The 21,112-nt window shown below is 47.1% G+C and overlaps 1 protein-coding gene across 3 annotated transcripts in view; it reads right to left on the bottom strand.

Moving 5' to 3' along the window:
* Positions 1-20,370, bottom strand: part of LOC147085683 (cytochrome P450 2J5-like) — a 52,908-nt gene extending 32,538 nt beyond the window's left edge. The window contains exons 1-4 of one of the 3 annotated variants that reach the window (XM_085979166.1): positions 20,084-20,370; positions 17,364-17,526; positions 17,092-17,271; positions 9,364-9,524 (exon numbers count right to left, since the gene is read on the bottom strand). In XM_085979166.1, the coding sequence (XP_085835292.1) occupies positions 9,364-9,524; positions 17,092-17,271; positions 17,364-17,526; positions 20,084-20,287 (708 nt within the window). In that variant the 5' untranslated portion in view covers positions 20,288-20,370. The remainder of the gene's footprint in view (positions 1-9,363; positions 9,525-17,091; positions 17,272-17,363; positions 17,527-20,083) is intronic. The other 2 variants (XM_085979168.1, XM_085979169.1) reach the window with 2 other exon arrangements.
* Positions 20,371-21,112: the final 742 nt, after the last annotated feature.

Here is a 21,112-nt window from a genome sequence, read left to right as displayed (position 1 = left end):
ACCAAGTCCCGTTCACCCATCACCGCTGTGCTTGATGACGTACATTCATTCTTGTTTAAGCAAAGGCTCGTTTTTAAAATTCTCATTCTTATATTCAAATCTCTCCATGGCCGCGCCCCTCCCTATCTCTGTAATCTCCTCCAGCCCCTAAAGCCCCCGAGATATCTGCACTCCTCTAATTCTGGCCTCTTAAATATCCCTGATTTTAATTCCTCAGCCAATGTTACCTGAGCCTTGAGCTTCCTAGATGTTGTCAGGGCCCATAATTTTTGCTCTATCCAGTGCGCTGAGCTGTTTCTTGGTATCACGTGGAGTAAATCGAATTGGCTGGAGTCTGGCCTCTATGATGGTGGGGGCCTCAGGAGGAGGCCGATATGGATTATCCACTCTGCACTTCTGGTTGAAGATGTTTGCAAGCGCTTCAGCCTTGTCTTTTGCACTCACGCGCTGGGTTCCACCATCATTGAGGATTGGAATATTCATGGAGCCTACTCCCCCCGTTAATTATGTAATGGTCCACCACGATTCATGACTGGATGTGGCAGGACTGCAGAGCTTTGATCTGCTCCATTGATTGTGGGATCGCTTAGCCCTTAGCATGCTGATTCCAATTTTTAGCATGCATGTAGTCCTGTGTTGCAGCTGCCCCAGGTGGGTACCTCATTTTTAGTTACGCCTGCTGCTGCTCCTGGCATGTTGCAATCCTTATTGAACCAGGTTTGTTCCCCAGTCTTGTTGGTAATCGTTGAGTGAGGGATATGCCGAGCCAAGCGGCTACAGATTGTGCTGGGATACAATACTGCTGCTGCTGATGGCCCACAGCGCCTCATGGATGCCCAGTTTTGAGCTGCTGGATCTGATCTGAATCTCTCCCATTTGGCACGGTGCCACAAAACACGATGCAGTGTGTCCTCAATGTGAAGACGGGACTTCCCAACCACAATGACTGTGCGGTGGTCACTGCTACCAATGCTGTCATGGACAGATGCATCGGCGACAGATAGATTTTTGAGGACGAGGTCAAGTAGGTTCTTCCCTCCTGTTGGTTATCTCACCACATGCTGCAGGCCCAGATGGGCGGCTATATCTTACACGACTCGGCCAGCTCGGTCAGTAGTGGTGCTACCGAGCCTCTCTTGATGATGCACATTGAAGTCCCCCACCCAGAGTACATTGTGTGCCCTTGCTACTCTCATTGAGTCTTCCAAGTGGTGTTCAACAATACGGAATATTGATTGATCAGCTGAGGAAGGACGGTAGGTACTAATCAGCAGGAGGTTTGACCTGAAGCCATGAGACTTCATGGGGTCCAGGGTAAAATTTGAAGACTCCCATGGCCACTTCTTCCCGACGGTATACCACTGTCCCTTCACCCCTGGTGGGTCTGTCCTGGGGATGGGACAGGACATACCGAGGGATGATGATGGAGGAGTTTGGGACATTGGCTGTAAGGTATGATCCTGTGAGTATGAATATAACAGGCTGTTGATTGAATGGTCTGTGGGACAGCTCTTTCAAAATTTTGGCACCAGTCCCACGATGTTGGTGTGGAGGTCGTTGCATGGTCGAATGGGCTGAGTGTGCTGTTGTCATCTCCATATCCGGTGCTGAGCTCGATGCCGGGTGGTTCGTCTGGTTTCATTCCAATTATATCTAGAGAATTTTACATGTACAGGAGAACATTTAACATCTCTAAGCCCCTTGAGCCTGTCTCACAGGAAAAGAAGGATTCCATTCAGCCCACTCGAGCCTCTTTCATAGGGAAAATAGAAGGCCACACAGCCTCTCAAGCCTGTTACATAGGAACAGGAATAGGCTATTCATCATATCGAGCCTCTTTTGTAGGAACAGGAGGAGGCCAGTCAGCCCCGTGAACATAATATATAGGAAAAGGAGGAGGCCAACGAGGCCCTCGAGCCTGTTATATAGGATAAGGAGGAAGCCATTCATCCATCGAGCATGTTACTAACAAGAACATAAAAACATAAGACATGGGAGCAGGAGAAGTCCATACGGCCCCTCGAGCCTGCTCCAGCATTCAATCAGATCATGGCTGATCTTCCACCTCAACTCCACTTTCCTGCCATATCATAATATCCCATGATACCTCTACAGTCCAAAAATCTATCGATCTCAGCCTTGAATATAATCAACGACTGAGCACCCACATCTTTTGGTACAGAAAATTCCAAAGTTTCACAACCCCCTGACCCCGAACACGGGGGCCCCACAAGGATCTGTGCTGAGCCCCCTCCTCTATTCCCTCTTCACCCACGACTTTGTGGCTGTTAATGGTTCCAACACCATCATCAAGTTTGCGAATGACACCACGGTAGTAGTCCAGATCACCAACAACGATGAGTCAGCCTACAGGGAGGAGGTCCAGCATCTCGTGAAGTGGTATGCTAATAACAACCTGGCCCTGAACACCAAGAAAACAAAAGAAAGCATTGTGGACTTCAGGAAGGCCAAAGGCGGAAGTCACACCCCCATCCACATCAATGGGGCTGTGGTGGAAAGGGTGGACAGTTTTAAGTTCCTCGGAGTCCACATCACAGAAGACCTCTCCTGGTCCCTCAACACCTCCTCTACCGACCATAGAGCACATATACCATAAACGCTGTCTACAGAGGTCACGGTCCATCATCAAAGACCCTACCCACCCCAGCCACAGTCTGTTCGCCCTCCTGCCATCTGGGAGACGCTACAGATGCATTCGCACCCGTACGACCAGAGTTAGGAACAGCTTCTTTCGCAGGGCTGTCATCCTACTGAACTCCACAAATAAACTCAAAAGCCTGCACATCTGCCAATGCACTTTATTATGGTTATATTTATGTTAATATACTACAAGCCAAATGTATGTTGAATGTTTAAATGTCTTAATCCAAATGTACACTCTCTGGAGCCGCAAGCCTACATTTCATTGTACTGCATTCACATTGACAATAAAAGTTGATTTGATTTGATTTGGTTGATTGAACCCTCTGATTAAAGAAGATCCTCCTCATCTCAGTCTTATCAGACCATCCCCTTATCCTGAGACTATGTCCCCTAGCGCTAGACTCACCAACCAGGGGAAACAATCTCTCAGAATCTACCTTGACAATCTGCTCAGAATATTATACGTTTCGATGAGATCACCATTCATTCTTCTAAACTCCAGAGCATAGAGGCCCAAGCTACTCAAAGTCTTCTCATAGGACAGATCGCTCATCCCAGGAATCAATCAGGACTGCAAAACTGTACACAGGACTCCAGGCATGGTTTCCCCAGACACCTGTATAATTGCATCAAGGCTTCCTTACTCTTGTCCTCCAACTCCCTTGAAATAAAGGCCAGCGTGGTATTTGCCTTCCTAATTGTTGCTGTACTTGCATTCTAACTCTCAGGGTTTCTTGTACGAGGGCACCTAAATCTCTTTAAAAATATTCGGCTTTTATATTCTTCCTACCAAATTAATTAACCTTACACTTTTCCCCATGCTATACTCCATCTGCCATCATATTGCCCACTCATTTAATCTGTCTATGTCACTTTATAAAGTAATAGGAGAGGCCACTCAGCCTCGCGAGTCTCTTATATAGGATCACAAGGATAAAATTCAAACTCTTGAGACTGTTACACAGCAGACAGAGGACGCCATTATATCCCTCGATCCTATTATACATGAACTGGAAGTGGCCAACAAGCCCATCGAGCAGCGACCGGAGGTGAGGCTTAAAAGCGGCGGCAGCAGTGAGGCCCGACCACAGCGGCTGGAACTGGGGGAGAGCAGCGACCGAAGGTGAGGCTTAAAAGCGGCGGCTGCAGCGAGGCATACCAATTCAGCAGCGGGGAGAGAGGTAACAAGTAATCAGAGTTTGACGTCACCAGGGAGCAGGTAAGTGATTGGTTGGTGAGTATTTCTCTATTTTTTTAAACTTTAACTCTGTGGTTTATAGTTGATAAGGTGTTTCTGGTGTAGCGGGGACTGTTGGTAAAACATACAAGTGCCCTAGTGTATTCCTTTAATTGGTGGTATTGAATTAATTTAAATTAATTAAAGGGTAAGTCATATCAGGACAGCCCAGCCCCGTGTTATGCTCCTCTTGCTCTATGTGGGATTTCAGGGACGCTGCCTGTGTCCCTGACGACCATGTGTGCCAGAAGTGTATCCAGCTGCAGCTACTAGTAGACCGCATTGTGGCGCTCGAGCTGTGGATGGATGAGTTTTGGAGCATTCACGATGCTGAGAGGGTCGTGAGTGACACGTTTAGTGAGTTGGTCACACCACAGGTAAGGGCTGCACAGGCAGAAGGGAAATGGGTGATCAGCAGGCCGAGCAGTAGAAGCAGGCAGGTAGTGCAGGGGTCCCCTGTGGACATCCCCCTCTCAAACAGGTATAACAATTTGGATACTGTTGAGTGGGATGACTTACCAGAGGAAGGCAGCAACAGCGAACTTCTTGGCACCAGGGGTGCTTGTGCTGCTCAGGAAGGGAGGAAAAGAGTGGGAGAGCAATAGTGGTAGGGGATTCTATCGTAAGGGGAACAGATAGGCGTTCCTGTAGCCGTATATGTGACTCCAGGGTGGTTTGTTGCCTCCCTGGTGCCAGTGTCAAGGATGTCACTGAACGGCTGCAGGGCATTCTGAAGGGGGAGGGTGAACCGTCAGAGGTCGTGGTTCACATTGGGACCAATGACATGGGTAGGAAGAGGGATGAGGTCTTGCAGCAAGGATTTAGGGAGCTAGGTAGCAGATAAAGAGCAGGACCTCAAAGGTTGTAATCTCTGGATTACTCCTGGTGCCACGTGCTAGTGAGTATAGGAATAGAAGGATAGAGCAAATGAATGCATGGCTAAAGAGTTGTTGCAGGAGGGAGGACGTTAGTTTCCTGGATCACTGGGCCTGCTTCTGGGGAAGTTGGGACTTGTACAAGTCGAACGGGTTGCACCTGAACCAGAACGGGACAAATATCCTTGCGGGGAGGTTTGCTAGCACTTATCGAGGGGGTTTAAACTAACTTGGCAGGTGGATGGGATACAGAGTGGAGCTATAAATGGAGGTGATGTACAGCCAAATATAGAGGAAATAATAAGTCAGACTGGAAGGCAGAGCAAATATGTAACGGCACAAGGGAGTAGGGCAAGGCTAAATGGCATTTAATTTAATGCAAATAGCCTTACGAATAAGGTGGATGAACTGAAGTTGCTGATGAACACATGGGAGTATGATATTGTTGCTATCACGGAGACATGGTTGAGGGAGGGGCAAGACTGGCAGCTCAATATTCCGGGGTATAGAATCTTCAGGCGAGACAGACGGGGGGGGGGTAAAAGAGGAGGGGGTGTCGCAATGTTAATTAAGGAGACAATTACTGCTGTAAGGAGGAATGATATATTAACAGGTTCCTCTAATGAGGTCACATGGGTTGAACTTAAAAACAATAAGGGGGCTAGCACTTTGCTGGGAGTGTACTATAGGGCCCCAAACAGCCAGGGGGAGATAGAGAAACAGATATGTATGCAAATCTCAGAGATGTGTGCAAATAATTGGGTAATTATAGTGGGGGATTTCAACTTCCCCAATATTAACTGGGATAGTCAGAGTGTGAAAGACTTAGAGGGTGCAGATTTATTAAAGTGCATCCAGGAGAGCTTTTTGAGCCAGCATGAAGAAAGTCCTGGAAGAAAGGGCAGCACGGTGGCATAGTGGTTAGCACTGTTGCCTCACAGCACCAGGAACCCGGGTTCGAATCCGGCCTCGGGTGACTGTCTGTGTGGAGTTTGCACATTCTGCCCGTGTTTGCGTGGGTCACCTCCGGGTGCTCCAGTTTCCTCCCACAGTCCAAAGATGTGAGGGTTAGGTTGATTGGCTATGATAAAATTGACCCTTAGTGTTAGGGGGATTAAATACGTGGGGTTACGGGGATAGGGTGGGATATGTGTTGGTGTAGGGGTTACGGGGATTGGGTGGGATATGTGTCGGTTTTGGCTCGATGGGCTGAAATGGCCTCTCTCTGCACTGTGGGGTTTCTGTGATTCTGTGATTCTGTGAAAGGGGCAGTACTGGACCTAATTCTAGGGAATGTGGCTGGGCAAGTGGTAGAAGTGTTAATAGTTGAGCACTTTGGGGACAGTGACCATAATTCGGTGAGATTTAAGGTAGACAAGGATGGACTGGAAAAAAGGGTTCTAAATTTGGGGGAGGCCGATTTTAATATGATAAGGCAGGATCTGGCCAATGTGGACTGGGATCAGCTGCTTGAAGGAAAATCCACATCGGAGCAATGGGAGTCTTTCAGAAAGGAAATTGAGAGAGTATAATGGCAACATGTTCCCGTAAAGGTCAATGGTGGGATCAACACGCCCAGGGAACCTTGGATGTCAAGGGATATACGATAATGGATTAGGAAAAAAAGGGGGGCTTTTGGCAGATACAAAGAACTAAATATAGAGGAAGCCTTAGAGGAGTATAAAAAGAGCAGGGGGATATTAAAAAATAAATTAGGAGAGCGAGGAGGGGCCATGAAATAACACTGGCGAGCAAAATAAAGGAAAATCGTAAGAAGTTTTATAAGTATATTAAGGGCAAGAGGATAACTAGGGAAAGAGTAGGGCCCATTAGGAACCAACGTGGCAAACTGTGTGTAGAGCCAGAGGATGTAAGTGGGGTTTAAAATGAATTTTTTGCATTTGTGTTCACTATGGAGAAGGACGCTGTGGACATAGAAATCGGGCAGGGGGACTGTGATATATTGGAACATATTAGCATCGAGAGGGAGAAGGTACTAGCGGTTTTAGCAGGCTTAAAAGTGGATAAATCCCCAGGGTCGGACGAGATGTATCCCAGGCTTCTTTTTGAGGCAAAGGAGGAGATTGCAGGGGCTCTGACACAAATTTTCAGCATGGCTCTGACCACAGGGTATGTGCCAGAGGACTGGAGAGCAGCTAACGTAGTACCATTATTCAAGAAAGCTAGTAGGGATAAACCAGTCAATTACAGGCCAGTGAGCCTAACATCCGTGGTAGGGAAATTATTGGAAAAAATTCTGAGGGACAGAATTGGTCTCCACTTGGAGAGGCAGGGATTAATTAGGGATAGCCAGCATGGCGTTGTCAAGAGAAGATCATGTCTGCCCAATTTGATTGAATTTTTCGAGTGGATGACTAGGTGTGTGGATGAGGGTAATGCAGTGTATGTGGTTTACATGGATTTCAGTAGGCTTTTGATAAAGTCCCGCATAGGAGACTGGTCAGGAAACTACGAGCCCATGGGATCCAGTGTGCCTTGGCACATTGGACCCAAAACTGTCTTAGTGGCAGAAGGCAGAGGGTGATGGTGGAAGGTTGTTTTTCTGAATGGAAGCCTGTGTCCAGTGGGGTACCGCAGGGATCGGTGCTGGGTTCCTTGATGTTTGTGGACTACTTTAATGATTTGGATGTGAATGGAAAAGGTCTGATCAGTAAGTTCGCAGATGACACGAAAATTGGTGGGGTGGTAAATAGCGAGGCGGGAATCCTTAGGCTACAGGACGATATTGATAATTGGGTCAGATGGGCGCAAGAGAGGCAAATTGAATTTAACCTTGAAAAGTGTGAGGTGATGCATTTTGGAGGGACTTACAAGGCAAGGGAATACACAATGAATGGCAAGACCCTAGGAAAGATAGAGGATCAGAGGGACCTTGGTGTGCATGTTCATAGATCCCTGAAGGCAGCAGAGCAGGTGGAAAGGTGGTGAAAAAGGCATATGGGATACTTGCCTTCATTAGACGAGGCATAGAATATAAGAGCAGGGAGATTATGATGGAGCTGTACAAAACGCTGGTAAGGTCACAGCTGGAGTACTATGTGCAGATCTGGTCGCCACACTATAGGAAGGAAGTGATTGCTTTGGAGAGGGTGCAGAGGAGATTTACCAGGATGTTACCTGGGCTGGAGCTCTTCAGCTATGAAAAAAGACTGGACAGGCTGGGGTTGTTTTCTTGGAGCAGAGAAGGCTGAGGGGGGGACCTGATTGAGGTATGCAAAATTATAAAGGGCATAGACAGGGTGGATAGAAAGGAACGTTTCCCCTTAGTAGAGTGGTCAATAACAAGGAGGCATAGATTCAAGGTAAGGGGCAGGAGGTTTAGAGGGGATTCGAGGAAAATCTTTTTCACCCAGAGGTTGGTTGGAATCTGGAACTCACTGCCTGAAAGCGTGGTAGATGCATGTAAACTCACAACATTCATGAAGCATTTGGATGTGCACTTGAAATGCCATAGCATACAAGGCTACGGACCAAATGCTGGAAAATGGGATTAGATTGGACTGGGCTTGATGGCCGGCGCGGACGCGCTGGGCCGAAGGGCCTCTTTCTGTGCTGTATAACTCTATGACTCTATGTTATATAGTAACAAGAGGAGGCCATGCAGCCCCTAGATCTTTTTAACTGGGACAAGAGGAGTGCATTCAGCCCCAAAAGCCTGTTACTTAACAACAGTAGGAGGCCATTTACATCATCAACATGTTACACATGAACAGGAAGGGGCCATTCAGCACATTCGGCCTGCTGCACCGGAATAGGAGGAGGTCATTCAGACCCTCGAGAATGCTACATGACCAGGGTGAGATCATTTAGCACCAGAAAGCTGTCATAAATGATCAAGTGGAGGCCTTCAGCCCCTCGAGCCTATTACATTGCAACAGGTGGAGGCCATTGAGGCCCCCGAGCTTGTTTCAGAGGAAACATAGGATGCCACTCGGCCCCTCGAGCTTGTTACACATTAACAAGGGGAGGCTTTACATCCCTCGAGCCTTTTGCATATTTACTGAAGGAGGCAATTCAGCCCCACGTGTCCATTGCATTGAAAAAGGAGGGGGAAATTCAATCCCTCGAACCTTTCACGTAGAAACATGAGCAGGCCATTAAGCTCCTCGATCCTTTCACATAGGAACATGAGCATGCCATTCAGCCCTCGAAACTTTAACATAGGAACAGGAACAGGCCATTTAGTCCCTCAAGCCTTTCACATAGGAACAGGAGCAGTCCATTACACCCCTCGGGCCTGTTATATATAAACTGAAGGAGGCCCATTCAGCCACGCAAGCTGTTACACATGAACAGGAGGAGGTCATTGCACCTCTCCAGCCTCTTAACCAGGAAAAGGAGGCGGCCATTGCTTCTTTCTAGCCATTCACTCTATCTCTCTCACTACCCCTGCTTCCCTCTCTTTCTCTGTCTTTCACTCTACTTTGTTTCAGTTACCAGCTGTATTCTAGGAGGAATTTGGATGCAAACTGCAGAATGTATCTTCATTGTCTGGGAACCAGCTGTAAATGAATGGCTGTGTGATGTGTGTGCCATGCACACTCGTGACCCCGAGTTTTTACTGACCTTTACGCTTAGACTTGGTACAATTTCGGTTATGGTCATGAAGTGACCCATGAAGGCCCTGAATGTGGGGTCCTTGAAGTCGAGGCGTTGACCAAACAACACTTGATATATTGCACTGTAGACGGACTGGTTGATATCCATGTGGGGGTCGAAGGGCTGATCTGTGAAGTGCGATATTAAAGACAGTGAGCCTTGATTTGATAGCAGGGGAGAGATCAATAATTGAAGCTTAATAACAACAACAATCCCTCGTCCTCTATTGTGTGATCTGGCACTCCGTCACTCAAACCATAAGACGGCAGGTTTTAGGAGGGTTATTTGGTCTCAAGCAGAATAGCAGTGTGGTAAATGACCTCAATAATTCTGCTGTAGAATCACAGAAGCATAGAATGGTTACAGCACGGAAGATGTCCATGCGGCCCATCGAGCCCTTGCCGACTGACAGCTCGTCCCATTTCCCGCACTTTCCCTGCAGCCCTGCATTTTATTCCCTTGAAATACTTACCCAATACACTTTGGAATAGAAGATTGAGTCTATCTCCACCACCCTATCAGGCAGTGCATTCCAGATCTTAACCACTCACTGCGTAAAAAATGTTTTTCTTACGTCGCCTTTGGTTCTTTTGACAATCACCTTAAATCTGGTTCTCGACACTTCTGCCAATGGGAACAGTTTATTGTTATCTACCCTGTCCAGACCCGTCATGATTTGATTGCCTCAATCGAATCTTGTCTCAATCTTCTCTGCGCCAAGGAGAACAACCCCAGCTTCTCCAGTCTATCAACGTAACTGAAGTCACTCATTCCTGGAATCATTCTCGCAAATCTTTTCTGCACCTTCTCTAAGGCCTTCACATCCTTCCTAAAAAGTGGTTTGTGCTTTATCTCTCTCTTTTCTTGCACCACCTTTAGGATTGTACCATATAGTTGAGATGTCCTCTCCCCATTCTTTCTACCAAAATGTATCACTTCACACTTTTCTGCATTTAATTTCATTTGCCAAGTGTCCGCCCATTTCACCAGCCTGTCTATGTCTTCCTGAAGTCTATCACTCTCCTCCTCACTGCAGACGATACTTCCAAGTTTTGTTACATTTGCTAATTTTTAAACTGTGCCCTGTACACCAAAGTCCAAGTCATTAATATATACCATGAAAAGCAGTGGTCCTAGTACCGACCCCTGGGGAACACCACTTTGTTCTTTCCTCCTGTGTAAGAAACAACTGTTCACCACTCTGTTTCCTGTCAATTAGCCAATTTCGTATACATGCTAACCCTGTCCCTTTTATTTCATGAGCTGCAGCTTTGATGGCAAGCCTATTATTTGGCAATTTGTCAAACGCCTTTTGGAAATCCATGTACACCACGTTAACCGCATTATCCTCATCAACCCTCTCTGTTACATTATCAAAATCTAGATCAAGTTGGTTAAACAGATTTGACTTTAACACATCCATGCTGGCTTTCCTTAATTAATCCACACATATCCAAGTTACTGTTAATTTTGTCCCTGATTACTGTTTCTAAAAGCTTCCCCAGTATCGAGGTCAAACTGACTGCCCTATAATCATTGGGTTTATCTTTACACACTTTTTAGAACAATGGTGTAACATTTGAAATGATCCAGTCTCCTAGCACCACACCCGTATCTAAGGGCATTTGGAAAATTATGGCCAGCACCTCCGCGACTTCCGCCCTTAATTCCCTCAGCATCCTAGGAGGAATTCCATCCACTCCTGGTGATTTATCTACTTTAAGTACAGCCAGCCTTTCTAATAACTCTCGTTATCATTTTTTATCCTATCAATTGTCTACACTACATCCTCCTTCACTGTGCCTATGACAACATCTTCTTCCTTTGTGAAGGCAGATGCAAAGTACTCGTTTAGTACATCAGCCATACCCTCGGCCTCCATGCATAGGTCTCCCTATCAGCCCGCCTCGTAAATCCTTTTACAATTTATATGCCTATCGAAGACTTTTGTATTAACTTTGATGCTGGCTGCCATTCTATTCTCATAACCTCTCTTCGCCCCTCTTATTTTCTTGTTCACTTCTCTTCTGACCTTTATGTATATAGCCTGATTATATGATGTCTTTGCAACCTGACATCAGTCAAACTCGCTCTTTTTCTGCTTCCTATTACTCTCTATCTGTTTCGCCATTCAAGGGGCCCTGACATTAGTAACATGCCTTTCCCACTAATGAGAATATAGCTCGACTGTTCCTGAATTATTTCATCTTTAAAGGCAACCCATTGTTCCATTAGGCAATAGAGCAGTGTAGCGATTGGGTAAATATAAGCAGAATGTGGCAGGAAGGGACATAGTTTTGAATGGTAGCAGTGCAACAGAGTATAAGGTCAAAGCAGGGAATAGTGGTAAACGAATTAAATTAAAAGGTCTTTATTTGAATGCACGAAGCATTCGTAACAAGATAGATTAACTAGTGGCAAAAATAGAGAAAAATGGGTTTTATCTAATAGCCATTGCAGAGACATGTTTGCAAGGTGGCCAAGGTTGGGAAATAAATGTTTCAGAGTACTTGACGTTTCGTAAAGACAGGCAGAATGGAAAAGGTGCGGCAGAAGCCCTGATAATAAAGGATGACATAAGGAGAGTAGCGAGAAATGATCTAGGCTCAGAAGATGAGGAAGTAAAATCAGTATGGGTGGAGATAAGAAAAACTCTCGTAGGAGTAGCATATAGGCCCCCCATAAACTAACTATACAATTGTACAAAATATTAATCAAGAAATAGTAGGAGCTTGCAGAAAAGCTAATGTAATAATTTTGGTGGACTTTAATCTTCATATAGGCTGGACAAATCAAATTGGCAAACGTAGTCTGGAGGATGAGTTCATGGAATGCATTCGGGACAGTTTCCTAGAACGATATTTCAAGGAACCAACCAGGGTACAGTCTATTTTAGATCTGGTATTGTGCAATGAGACAGGGTTAATTAGCAATCTCATAGTAAAGGAACTCCTATGGCAGAGTGATCATAATCTGATTTAATTTCACGTTAATTTTGAGAGTGACTTGCCTAAGTCCGAAACTCGAGTCTTAAACTTAAATAATGCCATTTAAATAGATATAAGGTGCGAGTTGACTAAGGTAGATTGGAAAAATACGTCAGCAGAGGCTAGCATTAAAATAAATATTACATAATTCTCAACAAAAATTCATTCCATTTAGAAACAAAAACTCCACGGGAAAAGTGATCCAACCGTGGCTAACTAAAGGAATTTAGGATAGCATTAGAATGAAAGAAGAAGCTTATAATGTATCATTGAATAATATTAAGCCTGTGGATTAGGAGCGTTTCAGAAACCTGCAAATGTTGACCTAAAAATTGTTAAAATGGGTAAAAATTGAATATGAGAGAAAGCAAGCAAGAAATTTAAAAACAAATTGTAAGATTTACTACAAGGATGTAAAAAGGAAAAGAGTAGCAAAAGAAACCGTTGGTCCCTTAGACGCTGAGAGGGGAGAAATTATTATGGGGAATAAGGAAATGTCAGAAATGTTGAACAAATATTTTGTATCTGTCTCCACAGTAGAAGACACAAAAACATACCAAAAATGATGGGTATCCAAGGGTCTAATGAGAGGGACGAACATAACGGCATTAATATAAGTAGAGATAAAGTACTAGAGAAATTAACGGGACTAAAAGTCAACAAATTCCTTGTACCTGACAGGCTACGTCCTAGGGTTCTAAAATATCTGGCTGAAGTGTTAGTGGATGTATTGGTTTTGATCATCCAAAATTCCCTAGATTCTGGAATGGTTCCAGTGGATTGGAAGGTCGCAAATGTAACACGCTATTCAAGAAAGGAGGGGGGAAAAAACAGGGAACTACATGCCAGTTAGCCTGACATCAGTCGTCGGGAGGATGCTGCAATCCATTGTTAAGGAAGTGGTATCAAATCATTTAGAAAATCATAACAAGATTAGGCAGAGTCAACATGGTTTTATGAATGGGAATTTGTGCTTGACAAATTTAATAGAGTGTTTTGAGGATGCAACTAGCAGCGTCGATAAAGGGGAATCAGTGGATGTAGTATATTTGGATTTCCAAAAGGCATTCGATAAGTTGCCACATAAAAGGTTATTACATAAGATTAGGGCTCATGGGGATGGGGTAATAAAGTAGCATGTATAGAGGATTGGTTAACTGACAGAAAACAGAGAGTAGTAATAAACAGATCTTTTTCAGGTTGGCTTGCTCTATCTAGTTGGGTGCCGCAAGAATCAGTGTTGGGTCCTCAGCTATTTACAATCTATATTAATGACCTAGATGAAGGGACCCAGATTAATGTATCCCAGTTTGCTGATGATACAAAGTTAGGTGGGACAGTGAGCTCTGAGGAGAATGCAAAGGGGCTGCAAAAGGCTATCGATAGACTAAGCAAAAACAAAATGCTGGAGAAACTCAGCAGGTCAGGCAGCATCTGTGAAGAGTGAAACAGAGTTTATGTTTCAGGTCGAAGACCTTTCGTTAGAAAAGGTCAGAACACAATTCCAGTTCTGAGCTCTATATGCTTTCCTTCCCTATTGTAACTGACCATGTTTTAACCAGGCACATTTAATAGTCAATCCTGCCCATTTTGGGCCAGGTCTCACTTATTGCCACAACATTATATTTCCATGTGCCTATTTGTGCCTGCAGCTCATTTACATTGTTTACTGCGCTTTGTGCGTTCAAATAATTGCACTGTAAACCCATCTTAGACCGTCCTGTATTCTCTCTTAATTTCACCCCACCTAATATATTGCCATTTCTTACTTTATTGCTCTCTGCCTCTAGCAATCCATTGAGCACTTTATTTCGCTTTTCTAATGATACATCCTGGTGCAAATCTCCCTGCCAAATTTGGTTAATCCCTCCCACAACTGAACTAGCATACCTCCCCGTGCTGATATCAGTTCCGGCCCTGATGAGGTGCAAACCGTCCGGCCTGTACAGGCCCCACCTCCCCCAGAGCCGTTCCCAATGCCTCAGGAATCTGAAGCCCTGCCTCCTGCTATGGCGAGGGCCATTAGCCAGTTCCTGCACCTTGTGGCCTCTGCTACAAAGACTTTGTATATTACGTGAGGATTGCATCAGTCTATCCTGCCAAACCATCTAATAGCTCTGTTAATATAGAATCTCACATCTCAGAACGTGGCCATTCGGCCCATCGTGCCTCTGCCCGTACGTTGAGAGTGTTATCCAATTAGATCCCCTCCACTGCATTTTCCCCATTGCCCAGCACATTTTCCCCTTCAAATATTTATACAATTCCTTTTGAAAGTTATCACTGCATCTGCTTCCACCACCACCACCACAGTGTATTCCAGGTCTTAACTCGCTGCGTTTTTGTTCAATATGATTAACAGACCAATGCGAATGAGAATCACAGGAAGTAGCAGAGGGAAGGGAGAGTGAGAAACATCGTACAAAAGAGGGATGTTCAGGTGGGAAAACACTAAAGTTGGAAGAGAAGTTGTTCCAAGAAATGTCCAATTTATGCATCACACCACAGGCCCCAGGTCACATATTACCTGCTCACTTATGGAATCAACCTTGTACAGGTGCAGACTGAAAGGAGTCAGCTTTGGCTCAAGTGTACACACTCCGCCTCTGAGCCAGGGATCGTGCGTTGAAGCTCAACTCCAGAGATTGGAGCACATTATTCAGGCAGCAACACCAGTGCAGTACTGAGGGAGAGCTGCACTGTCGGAGGGGCAGTACTGATGGAGTGCTACACTGAAGGAGGGGCAATACTGAGGGAGCGCTGCACTGTGGGATGGGCAAATCTGAGGGGGTGCCGTAAAGTTGGAGGGGCAGTACAGAGGGAGCGCTGTACTGTCGGAGGGGCAGTACTGAGGGAACGGCGCACAGTCGGAGGGGTGTTACTTTGGGAGTGCTACACTGTTGGAGGGGCAGTACTGAGGGAGCGCTGCACTGTTGAATGATTATAGCTGAGGGAGCAATGCACTGTCGAAGGGGCAGCACTAGGGGGCGCTGCACTGATGGAGGTACAGTACTGAGGGAGTGCTGCACTGTCGGAGGGGCAGTATTGAGGGAGCGCTGCACTGCCGGAGGGGCAGTACTGAGGTAGCGCTGCACTGTCAGAGAGGCAGTACTGAGGGAATGCTGCACTGTCGGAGGGGCAGTACTGAGGGAGTGCTGCACTGCCGAAGGGGCAGTACTGAGGTAGCGCTGCACTGTCGGAGGGGCAGTACTGAGGGATTACTGCACAGTTGGAAAGCCAATATTGAGGGAGCGCTGCATTTTCAGAGGGGAATTACTGAGGGAGCGCTGCACTGCTGGATGAGCAGCATTGATGGAGTACTGCACAATTGAAGGGACAATATTGAGGGTGCGCTACATTATCAGAGGGGCAGTATTGCTGGAGCGCCGCACTGTTGGAGGGGCAGAACTGAGGGAGCGCTGCACTGTCGAACTGACAGCACTGAGGGAGCCCTGCACTGTCGGAGGGACAGTACTGAGGGAGTACCACACAGTTGGCGGGGCAATACTGAGGGTGTGCTGCTTTGTCAGGGAGGGCAGCACTGATGGAGCGCTGCACGGTCGGAGGGTCAGAACTGTGGATGCGCTGCACTTTCGAATGTGCAGTGCTGAGAGAGCCCTGCACTGGCGGCGGGGCAGTACTGAGGGATCGCCGAACTGACTGTCGAAGGGGCAGTCCTGAGGGAGCATTGCACAGTTGGAGAGTCAATACTGAGGGAGTGCTGCTTTTTCAGCGGGGCAGTATTGAGGAAGCACTGCACTGTCGGAGTGGCAGTTTTGATGGAGCGCCGAACAGCCTGAGGGGCGGTACTGAGGGAGCACTGCACTGTCGTTTGGACAGTTCTGAGGGCTCAGTTCCCTACTGGAGGGGCAATCCTGAGGGTTAGCGCCATTGTCCGATGATCAGGATTGAGGGGCGCTGCGCTGTTGGATTGATAGTACTGAAGGAGTGGTACATTCTCGGTTGGGCAATCTTGAGGGGGGGCTGCACTGTCGGAGGGCCCGTACCGAAGGAGTGCTTCATTGTCGGAGGGTCAATACTGAGCGAGTGCTACACAGCTAGAGTGGTAGTATTGTGCCAGTGCTCCACCTTCAGAGTGGAAATTCTGAGAAATTGCTGCTGTGCTGGAGTGTCTGTTCTGAGGGAGCATTAAGCAGTCGAATGGGCTGTCCTGAGGGAGTGCTGCACTGTCAGGTGGGCAGTACTGAGAAAATGCTGCAGTGCTGGAGGGTCAGTTCTGAGGGACAAGTGCGCTGAAGGAGGGGAAGTACTGAGAGAGTGGTGCACTGTCGGAGTGGCAGTACTGAGGGACTGCTGCACTGTCGGAGGAGGAGTATTGTGGGAGTGCTGCACTGTCTGAGGAGCGGTTTTCCAGATTAACCTGCCCTCTCATGTGGGTGTAAAAGGTTCCAATCTCTGTCTTGGAAGAATAGCAGGAGAAGTTCTCCCCCTGTGTCATGGGGCCAATATTTATCCCTCAATAAACATCACTAAAAAAGAGATGACTTGGTCATTATCACTGCTGTTTGTGGGAGCTTCCTGTGCCCTTATTGGCTGCGGCGTTTCCTACATTACAACAGCGACTACTCTTGAAAAGTCCTTCATTGGATGTAAAGGGCTTTGTTAGGCCTGATGTCGTGAAAGGTGCAGTAGAAATTGACAACGTTCTTTCATTTACCCAACTGTGAGAAGAAATACCGATACTCACAGTAATCTTGGTGATCAGCCCTTTCCCAAAAAGATTTACCATGGTGTTCCAGAAAGCTCTCTCTCAGATGTCGGGCTTCTGCCGCGATCCAGGGTTTCACCTGAGGGAGCAGATTCCTGAGGTGTGACACTGCGAAGTGACGCTGCTCTCTCCACTCGCTGCCGTTGGAAAATAGAATCCCTGGGAAAGAAAAAAAATTGTTGTTTTTAAATGCAATCTGGCCAATTGTGGGACTGAGAGCCGCTACTGTGAGAGCAGAAGGTGTCACTCACCGTGTGGGCCTTGGAGTCGGAGGAACAATGGGGTGATCGGTCTCCCAGAGAAAGCATCAGCCTGCTGCACCAAAGCTTCCTTCACAACCGAGTAACCATCCAATACCAGCAAGAACTCGGATCCCAGGCACACGCTGAATATGCCGCCATATTTCTTTCCCAGCTTTAGAACAGAAAGGGCGTTAAACATTCTGTTGGTTAGTGTTTGTAAAGGCAGCTAATTCACAGGGTTCAGCAGGTACTGAAATCTGGTCAGACCCCATCTGGTGCACTGCCTTCATTTCAGGGCACTGCACCTCAGGAAGGGTATATTGGCCTTGGGCCGGGGCTGCAAGTGTTCAATTATCAGGACAGGCTGCATAGACTAGGCTTGTATTCACTTGCAGATTAAAGATTAAGGGGTGATGCAATCAAGGTGTTTAAGCTGATTAGAGGAGTTGATAGGGTAGATAGAGAGCCCAGAACAAGGAGGCACCACTTTAAAATTAGAGCCAGGCCATTCAGGGGTGATGTCAGGAAGCGCCTCTTCACACAAAAGGTGGTGGAAATGGGGAACTCTCTCCCCCAAATAGCTGTTGTGTTTGGGAATCAATTGACAATTTCAGAACTGAGATTTTTTCCCCGCCCCTAAACTTGCTTTCCATTTCCTGTTTTTTTTCCAGTTCTGACGAAAGGTCTTCCACCTGAAACGTTAACTCTGTTTCTCTCTCCACGGATGCTGCCTGACCTGCTGAGTGTTTCCAGCGTTTTCTGTTGTTATTTCTAGATTTTTGTTGGGTAAGTTTGTTGAGGTTTACGGAACCAAGGCGGGTAAATAGAGTTAAGATGCAGATCAGCCATGATCTGATTGAACGTCTGGAGGGTCTGAGTGGCCTTCTCCTGTTCTGATTTCACACCGGCCCAAAGTTAAACGAAGCAAAATATCAGAAATTATTAATCGCCCTTTTACTGCCGTCTTGGGCGCATATAGAAATGGTCTCAGTTCATAGGAATAAGTAAGTTCCAAAGATCATTCCATAGCCCTCTGTGGTTTTCCACACAACTTCCAGTTCCTTCAGATATTGCTCAGAAAGAAAGGCTCTAATTCTACAGAGCATTTCAATCTTCAGGACGTCCCAAAGTAAATTACAGCCAATTGAATATTTGTTTTGAAGTGAACTCACTGTTGTAATGTGGGAAACGCGCCAGCAAAGTTGTGCACGGTAAGATCCCACAAACAGCAATGTGATAAGGACCAGATCATCTGCATTTAGTGGTGTTGGTGGAGGGATAAAGATTGGACCCAGGACACCGGGGAGAACTCCCGTGCACTTCTTTTACACGAGAAAGAGACAGAGCCTCGGTTTAACATCTTAGCTGAAAGTTACTCCTCCGACAGTGCAGCTCTCCCACAGTACCATCCCTCCGACATTGCAGCACATCCACAGCAATGGCCCTCCTACAGTGCAGAGTTCCCTCAGTAATGCCCCTCCGACAGTGCAGCGCTCCCTCAGTACTGCCCCTCTGACAGTGCAGCACTCCCTCAGTATTGCCCCTCCAACAGTGCAGCGTTCCATCAGTACTGCCCATCTGACAGTGCAGCGCTCCCTCAGTACTGCCCCTCCGACAGTGCAGCGCTCCCTCAGTACTGACCCTCCGACAATGCAGCGCTCCCTCAGTATTGCCCCTCCAACAGTGCAGCGTTTCCTCAGTACTGCCCCTCCGACAGTGCAGCGCTCCCTCAGTACTGACCCTCCGACAGTGCAGCTCTCCCACAGTACTGCCCCTCAGACATTGCAGCGCTCCCTCAGTACTGCCCCTCCAACAGAGCGACACTCCCTCACTACTGCCCCGTGACAGTGCAGCGCTCCCACACTACCACCCCTCCGACAGTGCGGCACGCCCACACTATTGCCCCTCCGACAGTGCAGCGCTCCCTCAGTACTGCCCCTCCGACAGAGCAGCGCTCCCTCAGTACTGCCAAACAACAGTGCAGCACTCCCTCAGTACTGCCCCTTCAACAGTGCAGTACTCCCTCAGTACTGGCCCTCTAACAGTGCTGAGCTCCCTTAGTGCTGCCCCCTGACAGTGCAGTGCTCCCTCATTACGATCCCTCTGACAGTGCAGTACTCCCTCACTACTGCCCCTCCGGATTTGGTGCGCTCCCTCACTACTGCCCCTCCGACAGTATAGCACTCCTTCGTTACTGCTCGTCCAACATTGTAGTGCTCCTTCTTTACTACCCCTCCGATAGTACTGCGCTACTTCAGTACTGCAGTGGAATGTCATTCTGAATAATGGGCTCAAATCTTTTGAGTGAAACTTGCACAAGACATGTGCACACTTTCGCACAGACACAGATAAAGGGAGACACTCAATCACTTACACACAGACACTAGATAAACACGCACACAGAGTAAACACTTTTAAATAGTAATAAAAACAGATAATTATGGTAATACTCAGCAGGTAAGGCAACATCTGTGGAGAGTGAAACAAAGTTAATGTGTCAGCTCGATGACCTTTCATTGGGAAAGGTAAAAGTTGGAGATACAATAAGTTTATATAGTTATCAGGAATGCAATTGTTCACCCCTCACCAAGGGGTGCTGAGGCAAACTGTAGCATCTGCCTTGACTGGGATCAGCAAGAGCTGAAGATTTAACCAGAGAATTTCTTGCTCTCAATGACTCAGCGACTAGTTACAGGGAGAACCTCCTCATTCACTCCCTGAGATCTTACCTGCTGGAAGGACCGGTGAGGCGCTGCTGAGGAAACCTGTTGGAGGTTCCCCAGGAAGCCCAGGACGATGGGCCCAGGCGGGAACCTGGCTGGTCTCCTGCTTCTCACAACTTGCAGAACAAACAAGAGCCAAAGCACAACTGCTATCCATATCCAGCCCAGGGAAAAGCTGGTCAGCTCCTGCTGAGTGACTTCAGGAACCATATGTAAAGTTAAACTGCAGGGACGAAATGAAGTGGTCTTCTCCTCTGTAAAGCGGCAGTTCGACAGACTGACTCCTGTAACGTTAGTAGCAGCGCTATTTTGGGTTTTTCCAACACCCTCCACGACCTCTGGTTATATTGGTCCACCACATGCCCATTCTGGCTGATGCCCAACTTCCTGTCATTGTCCGTGTTCAAAAATACCTCGTTCAGTTATGTGGAGAAGCTGGTGAAGTTTGGCTTGTTTTCCTCAGAGCAGAGAAGGCTAAGGGGAGATTTAATAGAGATGTTCAAAACCATAACAGGTTCTGAGAGAAGAAATGGGGAGAAACTGCTTCCCCTGGGAGGAGGGTCGGTAACCTGGGGCACAGATTGAAGGTGGTTGGCAACAGAAAGCCAGAGGGCAGAGGAGGAGATTTTATTCACACAGCGAGATGTTGTGATCTGGAATGCGGTGCCTGACAGGGAGGAGGATGCAGATTCAAGAGTAATTGGATAACTACTTCAAGGGAAAATAGCATCAGGGCTGAAGTGAAAGAGCTGGGGAGTGGGATTAATTGGAATCCGTTCAAAGAACCGGAGTGAGACCCCGGCCCCTGCCACTCACTGCACTGCCCCATCACTCCACAGCCCTTCACTCCAGCGCCACTCACTCCCCTACCCCTCAGTCCCCAATCCCTCACTCCCACTCCTCTCATTCTTCCTCCATTCACTCCCCCGCCCATCATTCCCTGCCCTTCACTCCACCACCACTCTCTCTACCGCTCTTCACACCCAAACTTCTCACTCCCCTGCCCCTCACTCAGCGGCCCTCACTCCCCCACCA

Source organism: Somniosus microcephalus, unplaced genomic scaffold (genome assembly GCF_052327205.1).
Source record: "Somniosus microcephalus isolate GS21.2 unplaced genomic scaffold, FLI_Smic_1.0 unresolved_chr8, whole genome shotgun sequence".
Taxonomy (NCBI): Eukaryota; Metazoa; Chordata; class Chondrichthyes; order Squaliformes; family Somniosidae; genus Somniosus; species Somniosus microcephalus.
This window is presented reverse-complemented; position numbering and strand designations above follow the sequence as displayed.